Raw genomic sequence first — 17,904 nt, 5'->3', positions numbered from 1 at the left:
TAAATTGTCCCCAAATTGGAAATAATTGTGGGTGGGAACAAATTTACATAGGTCAGCCACCAGATTAGCTGTGGCAACATCAGGGATGGTATGTGGTATATTGGTGTAGAGAGCCTCTGCATCCATGGTGGCAAGGATGGAATTGTCAGGAAGGTTTCCAATGTTTTGTAATTTCCTCAGGAAGTCAGTGGTATCTCGGAGATAGCTAGGAGTGTTGGTGGCGTAGGGTTTGAGGAAGGAGTCTACATAGCTGGACAGTCCGGTAGTAAGGATGCCAATACCTGAAATGATAGGGCATCCTGGGTTTCCAGGTTTGTGGATTTTAGGCAATAAATAGAATAATCAGGTCAGGGTTCAGATGGTGAGTCTGAGTGAATTTGATCTCAAGTAGAGGCAGGGAGTTCTTTGAGTAGATGGTGTAGTTTCTTTTGGAATAACAAAGTGGGATCTGAGGAAAGAGATCTGTAAAATGTGGTGTTGGATAGTTGTCTAGCTGCCTCCTGTTCACAGTCTGACTTATTCATGATGGCTGTAGCACCCCCTTTGTCAGCCAGCTTGATTATAATGTCTGAGATATTTTTGAGACTCAGTATTTTTTTTTGGTTCCTCTGTACTTATACATGTCAGTCTGTATTGGAAATGAAATTGGTCTGATGAAGTGGGTCTGTCTCCCAAAAGTGCATCACCAAATAAATTCTTTTTGTTAGTCTTTAAAGTGCTACATTTCTGCTGCTTTGTTTTGCAGGAGTACAGACTAACATGGCTACCTCTCTGTTACTAATCCGTCCATAGTTAAGACTGAAGTTAATTTTCCATTATATGTTTGTTTGTTTGTTTGTTTTAAAGAAGGCTTTTGTAATGCATGCTTTGTTGCTGGGGAAGATTTCACTGACTGAAATAATTTTTCTAACACTTTGCTATCTGTTTTGTTCGTTTTACTGAAATGGGTTAACCCTTTCTTTGTTTGTTTGGAGGAATTTTGTGGGAGTTTGGAAATATATAAGTGCTTTTCCACTTACGTGATCAGATATTTTCATCTTTTCAAATCACGTTTGGAAAGGATTTCATGGCCCAGTACATATATTATGACTTCTACCTAGCCCGGATAGTATGACTGTGATGGATGGAGTAACTGGCAGAGACCACATGAAACTGTAGATCTGGTATAGCGAATGAAAGGAAGGAAACTTAAGTGGTATGGTTTTATAAATGGAAAAATGAAAATGAGTGGGAGTTCAAAGAAATTTCTAGGCAAAAAAGTTAACTTGGAGTAAAGGCCAAATCAATGTCACTCTCTCCTCCCCACCCACCAAAAAAAAACAAAAAATACAACCCCAAAAAAAAAACCCACAACAAATCTGTAAGTGAATGTTACAGTTTTCTGGAAAATAAATACCAAGGCATTTAAAATGGAAATTCTGTCTACCAAAAGGCTTTCTATGGCATTTATTGCTGTCATTCTTTGTTAAAATAGCTTTGTTAAAAATGAGCTGAAAATACTAAGAAGTGTGTAAATACATTAAGATATATTTTGTAAAATTGAGTTCTTAAATCATATGGAATCTTTCTGCACCCTGGTCTTTGCTATTAATCTTGCTGAGAAGTTGGGAGGGTCCCCTAGTTTTCTTCTGGCGTTATTGGATATATGGGGAGGCATTAGCTTCTCCAGCAACTGTCTTTGTGACTGACAGTATGCTAGGTTTGCGCACCTCATAGCGGTATTCAGCTGTTCAAAATATTTTGATCCTACCTTATTCATATAGCAGAGATAAGTCTTGTCCTTTCTGCTAGTGGTTAGTTCCTTTTAATGCTGCTTTACAGATTTGCAGAGTGGGGGTGTTCACAGGTCTTTCTTCAGTAATGTGGTTGCTCTTGGGAAAATTACTGCCATAATCTCAGATATTTGCTTGTGTTCCCTTAGGATGGGATTATTTATATTTTACGGTACTTTATAACCCTTGTAGATCACGCTGGGCAGTAATTTTTAGATGTAGGGGAGAATGCCAAGATTTTGGCAAGTGGTGGAGGGCTGCACTTTTCTGTGGAGGAAGTATGAGGTCTGGGATGGAGGTTGGGTGCAGAAGACAGTGTGGGGTAGGTGACCAGCTTGCAAGAGAATGTGTGGTGAATGAAAGGGAGTTTGGGTAAATGAAAAGGTTGTGACCAGGGGCAGAGGATTGGGTTGCAAGGCCTGGAGGGAGTTAAGGTGAAGGTAGGGGTGGGGTTATGAGAAGCAGGCTGTGGCCCAGAGGTACTTACCCTAAGCAGCTCCCAGCAGGGTGCACTCTGAGGCAGTCTTCTCTGCCTGCCAGCAGCACTAAACTGCCAGTGGGGAAGGCTTCATGTACTGCTGCTCCCTCCCTCCCCTTCCCTTCCCTCCCCTCCCCCTCGTGAGGAGTACCTCAGTGGTTTGAGCATTGGCTTACTAAACCCAGGACTGTGAGCTCTGTCCTTGAGGGGGCCATTTAGGGATCTGGGGCAAATAGGTTTAAAAAAAAAGGGGGGGGGGCGGGACGATGGTGCTTGGTCCTGCCAACAGGGCAGCGGACTGGACTCAATGACCTCCTGAGGTCCCTTCCAGTTCTATGAGATGTGTATCTCTCTCTTTTTTTTAATATATAATCTCTCACCTCCTATTGGTCAGTTTTCAGACAATGGAAACTGAGAAACGGTGCTGCACTGCCCCTACCTCAGCAAAGTATCTCAGCTCCCCTTGGACAGTTTCCAGCCAATAGGAGCTGAGAGATTTTACTGGGGGTGGGGGCACTGCAGAAAGTTCTCCCCACAGTTGCAGGCCAGATTAAATGGCATGGCAGGCTGGATCTGGCTCCCCAGGCCATATCTTGCCCACCCCTATTTTAGACAAACCAAATCCTGAAGCTCTGTGCGTTGAGATTCAGTGCCTGAATGTGCACAAATGTGTTGTGCTCACCTGATGAAATAAGAAATGGTCCTACGGATGATAACTAGGAGGTGTGCGTCAGTCTCAACAAATTCTGCTTCTGTGATTTAAAAATTGCAGTTTATATTAGTGTGCATGTTTCTTTCTGGGTTTCTGAACTTTTATATTTAAAGGAAATGTAGTGGATAGAGATATCATTGTGTCCTGAGAAGAGGTAGAAAATGGTTTATAGAGCAGGGGAAGACACTCTGTGTATCTAATTGCAGCTGGTCTACAGTATCTATGTATATTTTTATTTTTACTGGTCATTGATATATGCTAGTATTTTGAAGGAACAACTGAAACTGAGCTTTGTACTGTGAGCATGTTTGGTTTTAATTTGCAGTGCTTAGTGATCCGCAGACAAGAGCCATTTATGATATATATGGGAAGAGAGGACTGGAAATGGAGGGATGGGAGGTAAGAGAAATTCTTTTCTTTATGTCTCACAAAAAGAGCTAAAACCAGCCTAATTTGAAATACTTAAGATCTCAAAGCTCTTTCTCTCCTTTAGAATATCATGAGGGATTTTGAAATACTGCTTATTTCTTTTATGAAAAGGGTACAATAAATCTGACCTTCAAAGAGTTCCATAATAAGATATTAACTGTAAAAAGCAACATCTTTCTGAGACAAATGTGTCATAGTGTCTCTCCAGCCTTATACAAGTGTTTTTCAACTGAAATACTTCGACAGTCAGCTAGTCTGTGAGATTAAAGATTTCTTTTTTCTCACTGAGCAGCTGTAAAGTGCTGTGAAAGAGGTTTACTCATTCCTTACCCTTCCCATTTACTAGCTTCTCCCTTTCTCTCAGTTGTTTATTCCAAGCAGGTTACTATGAAGTCGTTGACTTAGGGCACGTCTACAGTGGGGAGAAAGTCAGCCTAAGACACGCAACTCCAGCTACGAAAATAGTATAGCTGGAGTCGACATACCTTGAGTTAACTTTTTCCCTGTCCCCGCAGTGGGAGGTTGACAGGAGAAACTCTCTCATTGACTTCCCTTACTACTTGCAACTTCAAGGAGCACTGGGATCAGGTGGAATGCCCTGAATGTTCGATTTAGTGCATCCTACCAGACATGTTAAATTGAACTCGGAAGATTGACCGCAGCAGTGTCAATCTTCTGCTGGGTGTAGAAAAGCACTTAAATTTAGTGTTTCATCAGTGCAGGATCTGTGACCTGTGGCTCTGGAACCATATGCAGCTGTTTAAGGATTTCTTTGTAGCTCCCGACACTATAATTGGAAAGTAAATAAACAAGCAAAAAAAAAAAAAAACCTCCTGATTATTTTCGATAAGTGGTGAACCTCTAAAAGTCCAACAATAAAAAACCGAGATCTAAATAGCAAATGGTATGTGATCTTGAAACATTGGATATGTGCAGTACATTCTGGGATAGTATACCGTATCTGTGTTTTGATCCTTTTGCTAATAAAGTCTTGATTTTGAAAAGGAAGTTTGCAGCATTCGTATTTTGAAGGGCAACAGGCATCATAACAAAAAAAACTGAAATTAAGCCTGAAGTAAAATTGGCATAATTGAAGTGGGTTCAGGAGTGAAAGTCAGGAAGACAGTTGTACAAAGACATATAAAGTGTGAGGAAATCAAATATGTAAAAAGTTTGTGGAAGTCCTGCAGTAAATGTGTATTGCATTGCAAATCATTGTGTGCACAGTTCTCAAAATAAGGGTAATGAAAAGGATTTATTAAGGACCGTCTTGTAGCCACATGCTCTTGAATTATTGAGTTTTTACCAAGTTTAAAAAAAAAAAAAAAAAAGGCTCTTCTTTCTATTTTGGTTGCTGGTCCTTGTACCAATGGTAACAAGCTATCAGAGTATTGAAATACATTATTGGTTCAGTTCCATGGTGAAGCTGAAAATTGGTATGGTGACCGAAGTTCTTATGTAAAGAGGGAAGAAAAGCACTGCAGTTTCCTAAATTCCATCAGCAATTATATTGTTGGCTGGATGTTCTATGATCTTTGTTTCTTAATTCCATTGTGCACAGGTTGTGGAGAGGAGAAGAACTCCAGCTGAAATTAGAGAAGAATTTGAACGCTTGCAGAGAGAACGGGAAGAGAGGAGACTTCAGCAGAGAACTAATCCCAAGGTAAAGTAGAAAACACTTCTGGACTCAAGAATGAAGCCTTAAACTATTATATGTAATAAAGTGTTTCATAGTTAGAGAAGTGATCTAAAGTGATTTATTTGGGGGTTTCCCACCCTTTTCCTATTAGGGAAATAGAGATGGAAAAGCATTTAGCATTTAATAGGAAGCTCATTTAAAACAAACAAAAGGAAGTATTTTTTTCACACAACACAAAGTCAGCCTGTTGAACTCCTTGTCAAAGGATCTTGTGAAGGCCAAGACTATAGCAAGGTTCAAAAAAGAATTACAGGTTGAACCAGTCCAGCCTTGCACCCTTGGAATCCCAACCAGAGCTGAACTAGAGAATTTGCCAAACTATAGGAAGTCAGTACTGTCTGGTAACATTACCAACACTTCCACTGCTTACTGGGCTTTTAGGAATGGAGAGGTAGCCATGTTAGTCTGTATTCTAACAAAAAAAAACAAGCAGTCATGTAGCACTTTAAAGGCTGACAAAATATTTTATTAGGTGATGAAGAAGTGAGTCTGCCCAACAACAGCTCATCATCTAATAAATTATTTTGTTAGTCTTTAAAGTGCTACATGACTGCTGTTTTGGCTTTTAGGAGACAGGGATACATATGAGCTAAATACAGCACAGAGCACTTACAGCCAGGACTGATGGCTGTACTCAAACTTTATCGGACTGTGGGTAACTTGGACACACTCATTGTGAGTGGACATCTGATTAACTAAAATCGTGGAGGACCATGGGTGTTGCTGGACCAGAGGGTGCCAGATTAGAAAGATTCAACCTGTAGATAAGTTCATGGTTGGGAGGACATGTCCACTGGCTGTTATCCAGGATGAGCAAGGATGGTGTCCCTAGCCTGTGTTTACCAGAAGCTGGGAATAGACAATAGGGGATGTTTCACTTGATGATTACCTGTTCTGTTCATTTCCTCTGAGGACCTGGTGTTGGCCACAGTCAGAAGACAGGGTGCTGGGGTGAATGAACCTTTGGTCTGACCCAGCATGGCTGTTCTTATGTGACTGACAGTAAAGTTTTTTAAAGTGTTTTAAAACTTCTTTTCTCTATGGAGAATTCATTGTGCTTTTGTAGTGGACGTGTAGAAGTAAAAGCATTTCCCTGAGCCCTGATAAAACATTCCAGACAGGTAACTTCTTTGAGTCCTATGAAATATTCCAAATAAAGTGAAGCTCCTTACAAGTTTCCCCTGTCAGAAGTTAGCTGAGATTCATTTAATTTCAACAGTGCATTTGGCCATAAGAAAAAGTCAACTGACAATCAGTTGCGTAGCAGAAATCTTTCAGTTGTACCTTAGAGAGTGAAATAAAGCTGAATATTTTGGGATCTTCCCAATTGCGCAGGTGATGTCCATTCTGAGAGACATTTATCATACTCTTAGTATATCAGCTGATATCGAGTGATTTGTTCCTAATTCTGGGTTGGCTTGAGCTGCATTAAATTGGCACCTATATGACTCCCCTTACAACTGAAGCTTAATAATAAGCAGTCCTGTAGCACCTTAGAGACTAACCAATTTATTAGGTCATGAGCTTGTATGGGTAAGACCCACTTTTTCAGATGGAAAAAGTGGATCTTACTCAGGAAAGCTCATGACCTAATAAATGTGCTAGTCTCTAAGGTGCTACAGGGCTGCTTGTTATTTGTGAAGCTACAGGCTAACATGGCTACCCCTCTGGATTATTTAAATACAGTCAAGGATACAAAGTCCTTTGTAGGTAACAATGTTTTCATAGCACTATTTGTGTGTGTGTGCGTGCATGCGCGCTGCTGGGAAGATGAAGTGAGACATGGCAGCCATCCACAGCTCTTTCTCCTTTCCCTCCTGTGAAGGTAGAAGGACTTGCTACTAGTTCAGGATGATGATGTCCCTGATGGGTGGTTGGTTTGATATCCAGCACACATAGAAGACAAGGCTGAGAAGACAGAGATTGCTGACTATTGATGTTTGAAAGGTTCTGGTATCCACTTGTTATGCAGTGAAGTAACACAGTACCCAGGAGTTCAATCTCTTGGAGCTGCACCAGATTAATTTATGCTGGAGATTTCCCAAATATCACTCAGTTCTTGGCTTTTAAACTATTTTGCATAAAATAGCAGGAACTCCGGTGTGTTTGTATTTGAAACTGAGGCTTGAAATTTAATTCTCTGAGGCTTGGGGATGTAATCATGATGATAAGCCTTAAAGTTCATCCCCTTTCTTCTAGTGCCTCCCCTCCACCCCACTCCAGCACACATTTCATACTCCTTTTATTTAGACAAAGAGAATTTATTTAACTTGATAGAAATTCCTGGATGAGAAAATAACTTCCATTGTATTTTTAAATATCCTCTTGACTGAGAGGTACTTAGCTGTCTTCAAGCTGCAGCTTTGGAAAAATAAGCCTGGGGTTTGCAATTGATAAGCTCTGCATTATGAAGTACCAAAGTACAAGTTTTTGTTCTTGGCACTTGGTCATGTAACAAGATGAATACCGCAATGCCACCAGCACTATACCGTGCTCATGCATGTCATGCCAACGCACTGTGACTAGATCTATCCAGCTCATCAGCTGGGTCTCTGTACTGTGCAGCCATTGTCTTGGAGAAATTATGTTTATATTACAAGAGATCTGTTGTATGTATGTATGTAAGTTGTATGTGTGTAATGTTTTGGAAGTAGTATCCTTTAAATGGCTTGCATTTGACTATTCATGAGGATTAAGGTAGAGTGTTAATTTAAAGCACAATGGGTGTTTCACACCAGATCCATGCATCGACATTCCAAAACAGGATTCCTTGTTCCTCTTTACTTTAACTCAGAGTGGACTAAACTAAATAAGGAGCAAGGCACTCTTTTGCTGGAATAAATCAGACACATCTGTGTGTAGATACAGTTTAAGGAATGGAAATAATCCAGTGAATGCCTCAGTGAGGAGCTACAGTACAATTCGCTGCTGCTTTGTGCGGATTTTTTTGCTATATTTTCAAAAAATCAATTTCTCTTGTTTTTTTCTGCACTTCATATTTGATGTTCAACATATGTAATGTTTTGCACTGTTGTTTCCTTGCCCGCTTCATTTTGTAGTGAAAAGGGTGAATTAATTACACTCTACTACCCAACTGTTTTTCTTCACCAAAACCTTACTTTTCTTCACAATTCCACATCTGTCATAATACTAGAGTACTTTCTCTAATGCTCTCACTTTGTCTCCTCTTCTTCTGGGTACACAGTATGGCACGTGGTTCTCATCCCTTGACAGCCAGCTGACCCCATGCTGATTTCAGTGCCTGCACACTTGGTGCTGACTTACTGTCTCAGGCTCACCTGAGCAAAGAGGCAGAGCAAACAGGACATTTTGGTAAAAGTTTTATTCCTTGAAATCTTTAAAAATAGAAGTATTTGTACCATCAGTAAGGTACTCAGTAGCTGTTCCTTTTTGTCTGGTGTCTCTCTGACTTACTGCGTAATTGGAGTGGAGAACGTGTAATTTTGTTATAATTCACCAGCAAAGAGAATTATTGAAAGACTTGGAAAGGTCTGGTTTTAAAAAGGAGAGTGGAAACAAAGATTTTCCTCTGTGTAGATCATTCTGGTGGATAACATCTCATGAAGGAGTGGGAGGGCTGTGAGAGCAGTAAAAGGGTGTGAGGTTGAGTCTAGACATCTGTCATTTCCTCTCTGATACTGTAGGTGTGTGCAGGGTGAACTTTGTTTGACTTTGCATTTATCTTTGGCTACCTGGAAGACTGATCTTTTGTAGGTGAACAGATAAAGTAGGTTCCCAGTCCGCCTACCTTGATCTGATAGTCAGCCCTCTGATAAATGTGTGGGTCTCGCCTGCCCCTCAGAAAGCATGTTGGGGCTAACCTGTATCTTTGATGCATTAACTGAAATGACATCCCAGCTTCCATTCCTTCCTCAGCTGTTGCTTTCTCTCTTCTTCCCTTCTTGATATAGGGACAACGAAACACAGATTGTTCTGTGAGTACTAGCATTTATCTTGCAGCGTATTTCTTGTTGTCGAATAACAGTTTGTGCTTTGCTCAGTCCCATGGGGCAGAAACAGTTTTTACAGTATGTAATTTAATTTTTCTTCTATGGCAGCTTTTCCCTATGCCACCTACATTATCACTGGAGAATCAAATAAAACTTTATCATAAAAAAATTCTGTCCATTCAACAAGAGCCTGCAAATTAGTGCCAGCCAACTGAGCAGTGTTTTTTTGTCCCACTTGTGTCAGAGGCTCACTTTGCTGTTCCTCTCATCCTGCCTGCCTGCCTGCCTTCAGAAGAAATGGTTTTTTTTCCTTCTTGCATATGTTTTGGTTTCTCTTGGAGCTTTTCTGCTAATGTATAAAGGGTAAAATGGAAGAAGTCTTCCCTTCATGGTCCTAATAAAATCAGGACTTTTATATTAAAAACCATGGGAAATAGCTCAAAGCCAAACCAGTGGTTTAAAAGGAATTCCTAATGTATGTGAGATGCCCTGCTCCTGTGTTTCCCTTGGAGAAGCCAAGTCTTGCGCAGACCAGATAGCTCTTTTATGGCAATGGTCTCTCTTCAGCTTAACCCTGAAAGATGGACAAGTAGGGGACAGATTAGTGAAGCTCAGTGTGGCTTCAGAGGATCCTGACTGCAGTTGGGTTTCTGCTACCATGAATGTGGGGAGCAAAGATATACTCTGGGTGGGAGCTGAGATAAAGGGGACCCAACTATCCGAACAAACTGTGCAAAAGAACAAGAGTAATGGACAGTGACTGAAAACTGGACAGTTGGTTCCTTTCACCTAATCTTAATGCTCTCTTACCAGTGGCATTTCAGCTAGGAAATAAAGTCATTTCTGGATTCCAAAAAATGAATAAAACTAAAGGAACTGGAAGCCTCTTTGTTGCAAATAAGGATGGTTCTTCTTCGAATGGTCCCTGTGGGTGCTCCACAGTAGGTGTCGGGCTCGCCCGGCGCCGCAGATTGGAATTCTTCTAGCAGTTTCCACTGGATCGCGCATGCGCCGATGCGCACCGCTCCCTTGCGCGCCCTCGGTCATGTGTGCGATCCGATCCCCGCCAGTTCCTTCTCAACCGCCAACAGCTGCAGACAGAATCCGCTCCGCCTCTTTAGCCTGAAACAGATAAGATAGTTGTTTTTCCTTGTTAGCTTGTTTTTCTTTTCCTATTAAAAAAAAAAAAAGAAAAGATAAGAAAAAAAAAATAGCAAGGCATACAATACAGTAGAGAGAAGAGGAACGGAGGGAAGGGGAGCAGACAAAGAAGGCTGTTTTAAGTCGTCCACTACCTTGAGGGCCGTGAATGTTATCTGGGTGGTAGAACGCGCTAATTAGTGGCTAAGTACCTGATTAACAGTAAAGACTCACCGCGATGGCTTCCTCGGGGTTTAAGAAGTGTGAGTCATGTCGCGAGGCTATGCCGGCCTCTGATGGGCATAGTGAGTGCATTCGTTGCCTGGGGGAATCTCCTGTTACCCAGAAGTGTTCGCACTGCGCTAAGCTTACAGCCAGGGCCAGGAAGGACAGAGAAATGAGGCTCAAAATGATCTTGTTTGATAAGGCCCTCCAGCCTGAGCCGCCGGAGAAGCCTCACACAGAAGGGCCCTCTGGGTCACAGAAAAGGAAGGCAGTGTCTTTGACCCCTTCTGTGCAGAAGAAGAAGAAACTCTTCCCGGCTCAATCCTTGCCGGTGGTCCCAGCGAGCAGGACGAGCGGAACGCAGAGCCCTCAGCCGCCAGCTGGTGAAAGTGGCAGCGCAGTAGTGCACGTGGCCGAGGCCGGGCCTCCAACTATACAGCAGTCAGCACGGAAGGCGCCACGAACGCCAGCGTGGCAAGCGCCGGAATTGGTGGCAGTGCCGACGGCGCAGGGGCACCCCGCATGGGGCCTACCGGCGCCGGAGAAAGCTACCTGCGCGGCACCGCTGATGACGGTACCGAGTGCGGCGCCAACAACGGGGCCGAGATCCCCGGCACAGGAGGGGGCGATGCCCACCCTGCAGGGGAGGGGGAAGGCTAGCGCCAAAACCCGGCACCTCAGTCCATCTCCAGACAGGGCTGCCATGCCCTTGTCACCCAGCCCCCCTCCCGAGATACACACGCCACATTGCCGGGCAGCAACTCCACCGGCTTATTTCGGGCCTCCCTCTCCGTTCCTCCAACCACTTTCGCCGTGGCTCAGGCCACCTTCACCATTTTTGGGCATGGATCCCCTTGAGTACTATCACAAACCAGCTTCACCATTATGAATGTCGTCGCGGAGATCCTGCTCTCCCAGACATCATGGGTACACTCCCAGATCGTGGTCCAGGTCTCCATCACCGGGCCCTTGCCCATGTTGCTATGGCCATCCTCATCATACTGAACACTGACATCGGAGGTCCAGAGCCAGGGGCAGATCCCCACCCACTCCTCATCAATACTCTCGTGTACGCTCTTGCTCTGGGAGAGGAACGCAGTTGTCCCAGGGGGAATTGGGTCCAGAGTCCAGAGATTTTCCTTCACAGTCCACAAGGGAGCAAGCATACCAGCGAACTCGGGAGCCAGAGACTTGGGGGAGGCTTACCCCAGTGGTTCCTCCTCATCCTCCCCAGATGAGGCGATTGTCCCTGGGGATGTCTCCCCTCCAGATGACCTTAAACAATTCCAAGAGCTGTTCAAAAGAGTAGCATACACGCAGGACATTCAAATAGCAGAGGTACAGGAGAAGCACCATAAACTCCTGAAAAATTTGAGACCCCCGGCTTCTTCTAAAATCGCTATCCTGCTGGACGAAGCCATTATGGAGTCAGCCACTAACATATGGCAGACTCCGGCCTCTATTCTGGCAACGAACAAAAAGGCAGATAAGAAGTACTTCGTCCCAGCCAAGGGCATGGAGTTCCTGTTTAGCCACCCACAACCCAATTCTTTGGTGGTCGAATCGTCCCAGCAGAGGTCGAAGACATCTCAGTACAAATCAGGGGGGTCGGATAAAGATGCTAAGAAATTAGAGCTGTTTGGCAGGAAGGTCTACTCCTCCTCTACCCTATTATTGAGAATGGCAAACTACGCGGCACATTTATCAAACCATAACTTTGACAATTACTCTAGACTCACCTCTCTCATGGATTCACTTCCGGAGGACAAGAAGCCAGTGTTAAAGGCGATTGTCCAAGAGGGCTACATGGCATCATGAACGGGTGTTCAGATTGCCCTGGACGTGGCAGACACAGTGGCACGCTGAACAGCCGGAGCAGTGGTAATGCGTAGGGAATCCTGGCTCCAGACGTCTGGTATCCCCAGAGATCTACAGGTGAAGATTGTGGATCTTCCCTTTGACAAGCAAAAGCTGTTTGCAGATTCAGCCGACTCGGTCCTCCACTCTAGCAAAGATTCGTGGGCCACACTTAAGACCTTGGATATCTACACTCCCCCATACAAGAAAAAGAAATTCTATCCTCAGCAAAGACGCTATGCTTACCAACCACAGCGCGCACAATATCAGCGAGGCTGTGACCAAGGGCGCCATCAACAGCAGCAGCAGTACAGGGCCCCAGGCGACGTTCTCAACAAAGTCGTACACCCTCGGGGCAAGCCCAGAGGCAGCAAGTTTGACGGGTATGTCGAGGACTGCACTATCGACACCGTCGCTCAGTGCCACTCTCACCTCATGTTCCATCATCACCTCAAACCGTTCCACTCCCAATGGCAAAAGATCACAACAGACAAATGGGTGCTGGAAATTATAGCCACAGGCTACACGATCCCCTTCCAGTCACTTCCACCAACGAAACCTCCCACCTGGCCTCCTCTCAGGGACACTTCCCACGAGGCGAGGCTGAACCAGGAGGTAGATCACCTCATGTTCATAGGGGTGGTGGAAAGAGTGCCGGAACAATTCCAAGGGAAAGGTTTTTACTCACGCTACTTCCTAACACAGAAGAAAACAGGAGGCTGGAGGCCGATTTTGGACGTACGGGGCCTCAACCGATACTTGCGCAAGCAGCGCTTCCGGATGATTACAGTTGCTTCCGTACTTACGGCACTGGACGATGGAGACTGGTTTGCAGCCCTCGACTTACAGGACGCTTACTTTCATATAACAATCCACCCGGCACACAGACACTTCCTCCGCTTCACAGTCGGCGGGGAACATTTCCAATACAGGGTTCTTCCGTTCAGCCTATCCTTGGCACCCAGAGTCTTTACCAAAACCCTGGTAGTGGTATCAGCTTACCTGCACAGGCAGGGCGTGTTTATTTTTCCATATCTGGACGACTGTCTACTGAAAGGGGCCTCAAAGGCAGAGGTCCTACGCATGATACGCGTCACCGTGAACACGTTTACTTCGCTGGGCCTAGTTATCAACCTCGCAAAGTCAAAGACCGAACCCACGCAAGATATAGAGTTCATAGGGGCACGCATAAACTCTATTGCATCAAGAGTATACCTGCCTGACGCCCGCTTCCGCACCATCAATTCCTTGGTGCGAGTCATGAGGTACAGCCCCACGGTGCCGGTCCTAACGTGCCTGCAACTGTTGGGGCACATGGCGGCAGCTACGTTTGTGGTACAGAATGCCAGGTTACACATGCGAAGCCTGCAGCATTGGCTGGTGAGTGTTTACAAACCGGCATCCCGTACCGTCCACAGGGTAGTGTCGCCCACGACGGAGGTACGGAGATTGCTAGCATGGTGGGAAAATCCCAAGAACCTGCTAGTGGGGGTGCCCTTCCACCAACCACAAATTTCTATTTTTCTTACAACCAACGCCTCCCACATAGGGAGGGGAACGCACATTGGCAGCAAGGTGACACAAGGGCTATGGTCCCCTGCGGAACAGACACTGCACATAAATATACTGGAGCTCAGAGCAGCATTCAATGCGTGCAGACATTTTCGGAAATACCTGCACGGCAAAGTAGTCGGGATCAATACCGACAATACCTCCACTATGTTCTACATCAATCTACAAGGAGGGGCACGATCCCGTGCGTTATGCACGGAAGCAGTCCGACTGTGGAATTGGTGCATTGCCAACAACATAGCGTTGAAACCCTCGTATTTGCCGGGCACCCACAACGTGAAGGCAGATCAGCTGAGCAGGCACTTCGCACTCACGCATGAATGGCAGATCTGCTACGACGCATATTTCGTACCTGGGGGTTTCCCCAACTCGATTTGTTTGCCACCCAGTACAACAAGAAGTGTCCCCAGTACTGCTCCAGAGCAGGAATAGGGCGGGGGTCCCTGGGGGACGCATTCATGATCTCATGGAAGGGCCCTCTACTCTATGCGTTTCCCCACACAACGCTTATCCACAAGGTTCTGCAGAAAGCCAGAAGGGAGAGAGCTTGCATGATACTCATAGTCCCAACCTGGGACCAGCAACAATGGTTTCCCTTGCTTCTGTGCATGTTGGATTGTCCACCACTCCCCCTACCGGTGGTGCCGGACTTACTCACACAGGCTCAGGGGTCCGTAGTGCACCCGCACCCACAGGGACTACGCCTACAAGCATGGTTAATCCATGGCTCGGCGCCTTAGAGAGCACGTGGACGGAGGGAGTACAACAAGTCTTAGAGTGTAGCCGAAGGACCTCCACCAGGAGGACTTACGAACAGAAATGGACACGCTTTACTGCTGGTGCTCTGCCAAACAATTAGCTCCTCTTGATGTTCCTATAACTGTAATACTAGAATACCTATTGGACCTCAAATGAGACAGGCGCTCTCTATCCTCACTAAAGGTCCACCTCACAGCTATATCAGCTTTTCGGCACAAAGAGGAAGGGCCCACCGTATTCGCCCACCCTGTCATCACAAGGTTCTTGAAGGGGCTGGTAAACCTGTACCCCCCTCGAAAACTGCTACCACCGTTGTGGAGTTTGGACTTGGTGCTCCACACACTATCGGGACCACCCTTCGAACCATTAGCCACGGTACCCCTCCGACTCCTTACGATGAAAACGACCTTCCTTCTTGCGATTACGTCAGCCCGCAGGGTGAGTGAGCTCACAGCAGTGATGGCAACGCCACCCTGCACAGTATTCTCAAAAGAGGCGGTGATCTTACAGTTACACCCAGCCTTCGTTCCAAAAGTTTCCTCGGAGTTCCATCTTAACGAACCAATAGTCTTACCCTCGTTTCACCCGAAGCCTCACAGCTCCAGCAAGGAGGCGCGCCTGCATCTCCTAGATGTGAGGAGGGCTTTGGCCTTTTACATAGACAGATCCAAGTCCTTCCGGAAAACGGACAGGCTTCTGGTGTCTCTTGCTCCCAGGTCAAAAGGGGAAGGCCTCTCTTCCCAGAGAATTTCAAAGCACATTGTGTCCTGTATAAAACTGTGCTAGGAGCTTCGAAAGACCCCTTTGCTGGCCCCGCCTAGGGCTCACTCCACCAGAGCGGTGGCGGCATCAATGGCCTTCTTCAAGGGAATCGCGTTGAAAGACATTTGTAGAGCGGCGACTTGGTCATCCTACGACACCTTCGCCAAGCATTACGCCCTGCATCGGGTGTTCGATGAGGATACCCGTCTGTCGACAGCAGTCCTCTCGAGGGCAAGCTGCACATGAATCGAGTACCCACCTCCTTACTTGGGGTTACTGCTGGGTAGTCACCTACTGTGGAGCACCCATGGGGACCACTCGAAGAAGAAAGAGAAGTTACTCACCTGTAGTAATGATGGTTCTTCGAGATGTGTCCCCGTGGGTGCTCCACTACCTGCCCATCCTCCCCGCTTCGGATCTCTGTCCAGTGTTTTTCAGGAGCATCCGAGGTGGTTGGTCAAGGAACTGGCGGGGACCGGATCGCACAAATGACTGAGGGCGTGCAAGGGAGCGGCACGCATCGGCGCATGCGCGATCCAGTGGAAACTGCTAGAAGAATTCTGATCTGCGGCGCTGGGCGAGCCCAACACCTACTGTGGAGCACCCACGGGGACACATCTCGAAGAACCATCGTTACTACAGATGAGTAACTTCTCTTTTGTTGCAAATGGATATTCTGAAGGGAGTGTGGAACAAACTGGAGTGGGAGTCTTGTTGCCATATAATGCCTCTGTGTGATTCTGGGAATTGGACATGTTTTCTAGGTGTTTCCACAGTAGTTGTGAGCAATAAAAAGTAGAGCTGCGGTGTAAGCCTGCACCTCTGTGTCCTCTGATAAAATTAGCCATCTGGGTGTTTTACAACAATAGCTTATTGGCATTCTATGGAAATGTCTCTCCCGGCAGCTTTCCTGTGGAATTAGGGAGCACAGCTGTGATCATTTCATAAGAATGCAAGCTATTCTAAAATTTCCAATGTTTTATTTGTTCTGTAAAATGGTTTCAGCTGAATAAAGCATTTCTAACTAGAAAAGATGAGCAATAAGCAGATGTAGACAGTCTGGTAGATTTTAAGTTGGGTTATTTGCTTTTAGAGTTGTGTTTTTGGGTTTTTTTGGTTTGTTTGTTTGGTTTTTTTGAGTTGCAAAGAAGGGTTTGGAAAGTCAGGAACACATTTGGAGAAAGTAAATCCCTTTATTTGCCTTTTTCTGAGAATTCTAATATTTTGAGGGTCATCTAGCTCCCACCACCTTTTTCTCCACACACACAAAGTTTCAGAATGTTCTTATTAGGAAATACAGCATGACAGAGAAGAAAGAATCTCTTGTCAGGTACTACTCTTAACCTTCTGTGAGTTGGTACTTGTAGATCTGTGCTTCTTAGGATATGATGAAGAGTGTAAGTTTTTGTATAGTCTGTGTTATGGACATAATTAATATGTTTGAATAAATAAAAAGTAAGCCATCTCTATTTGCACTGCCCTTCTCTTGTAATTCTGTGATACTGTGTTGTATGAATACCATAGCCATCTCTGCGCCCACAATCTGGCAGTCCTGAGTGAGCAGAATTCTAAGTCTCACAGCTGAATGTTTTTTGCTTTTGTTTGTTGTTTCTTGTTTGTTTGGCTACCACTGATATCAAAGTTTAGCTTTGTTTGAGTGTATCATCAACAGCTGACTCAGATACTAGCAGACGCTCACTTCCATTCTAAAAGCCTACATTAATAATGTGGAAAACACTTTGTCCCATAATTAAAAATTACAAAATATTGCATGATTGCTGTGTCCATCTCAATGGGGGCAAAAAATGCCCTATTTCTTCCTGCACTACCATCTTAGGAAGGGGTAAGGTGTAAAAAACCACACCTAACTAGACTCTCCAAAGACATTGTGTCTGCATTAACATTTATATGTGGAATTTCTCCTGGTTCCTTCTACAGGTGTTAGTAAAGGCTGATGTTGGTGATATCATAATGTTCGTATCATCTAACCCTGCTCAGGAGCTTTGTCTTCAGTAGTACTTCCACAAAAGTGATTACTTCATCAGTGGGTAACAAAATCAGGAGAACTTAGTGAAAAGGGAGTTTCCCCAGGCAGGCTATGTAAACACCACAGAGTTTTATTGACAAAACCCGTGGGGCGTCCACACTAAAAATGCATTTTGTCAACATACTGTTGACAGAACATGGCACTCTTGTTGCAGAGGCAGAAGGCTGTCCCCATGAGACAGAATGCCTTTTTCAAAAGACTCTGTCGACAAAAAAAGCCATGTCGACAGACCGGCTTCTGGTTGGCCGTTCTGTAAAGAGAGCGGCCGGTCAGTCTGGTTGCTCTCTGTTGACAGAGCGGATCAACAGATCAGTCCATTTTTGTGTGTGGCCACAATGCGTCCACAGAAATTTTGTCAGAAGATACGTTCCAATAGTATCTTCTGTGAACAGATCACTGTGGTGGAGTTGGAGCCCTTGGTAGGATACAGGATGCCAAATTTAACTTGACAGTTTTTTGTTTGACTAGTGTGTCAAACAGA

General features: G+C 45.0%; 2 protein-coding genes across 4 annotated transcripts in view; one reads left to right on the top strand and one right to left on the bottom strand.

Moving 5' to 3' along the window:
• Positions 1-17,904, top strand: part of DNAJC11 (DnaJ heat shock protein family (Hsp40) member C11) — an 80,764-nt gene that overhangs the window by 20,051 nt on the left and 42,809 nt on the right. For all 3 annotated transcript variants that reach the window (XM_075018010.1, XM_075018011.1, XM_075018012.1), the window contains 2 exons: positions 3,288-3,361; positions 4,953-5,054. In XM_075018010.1, the coding sequence (XP_074874111.1) occupies positions 3,288-3,361; positions 4,953-5,054 (176 nt within the window). The remainder of the gene's footprint in view (positions 1-3,287; positions 3,362-4,952; positions 5,055-17,904) is intronic.
• THAP3 (THAP domain containing 3) overlaps positions 7,282-17,904 on the bottom strand; it is a 57,687-nt gene continuing 47,064 nt past the window's right edge. Inside the window, exon 8 of the mRNA XM_075018017.1 lies at positions 7,282-10,183. The gene's annotated coding sequence lies outside the window, so the exon portion shown is untranslated. The remainder of the gene's footprint in view (positions 10,184-17,904) is intronic.

The sequence above is a fragment of the Carettochelys insculpta genome, chromosome 23 (assembly GCF_033958435.1).
Source record: "Carettochelys insculpta isolate YL-2023 chromosome 23, ASM3395843v1, whole genome shotgun sequence".
NCBI lineage: Eukaryota > Metazoa > Chordata > Testudines > Carettochelyidae > Carettochelys > Carettochelys insculpta.
The sequence above is the reverse complement of the archived record's forward strand: the minus strand, read 5'-3'. Positions and strand labels throughout refer to the sequence as shown.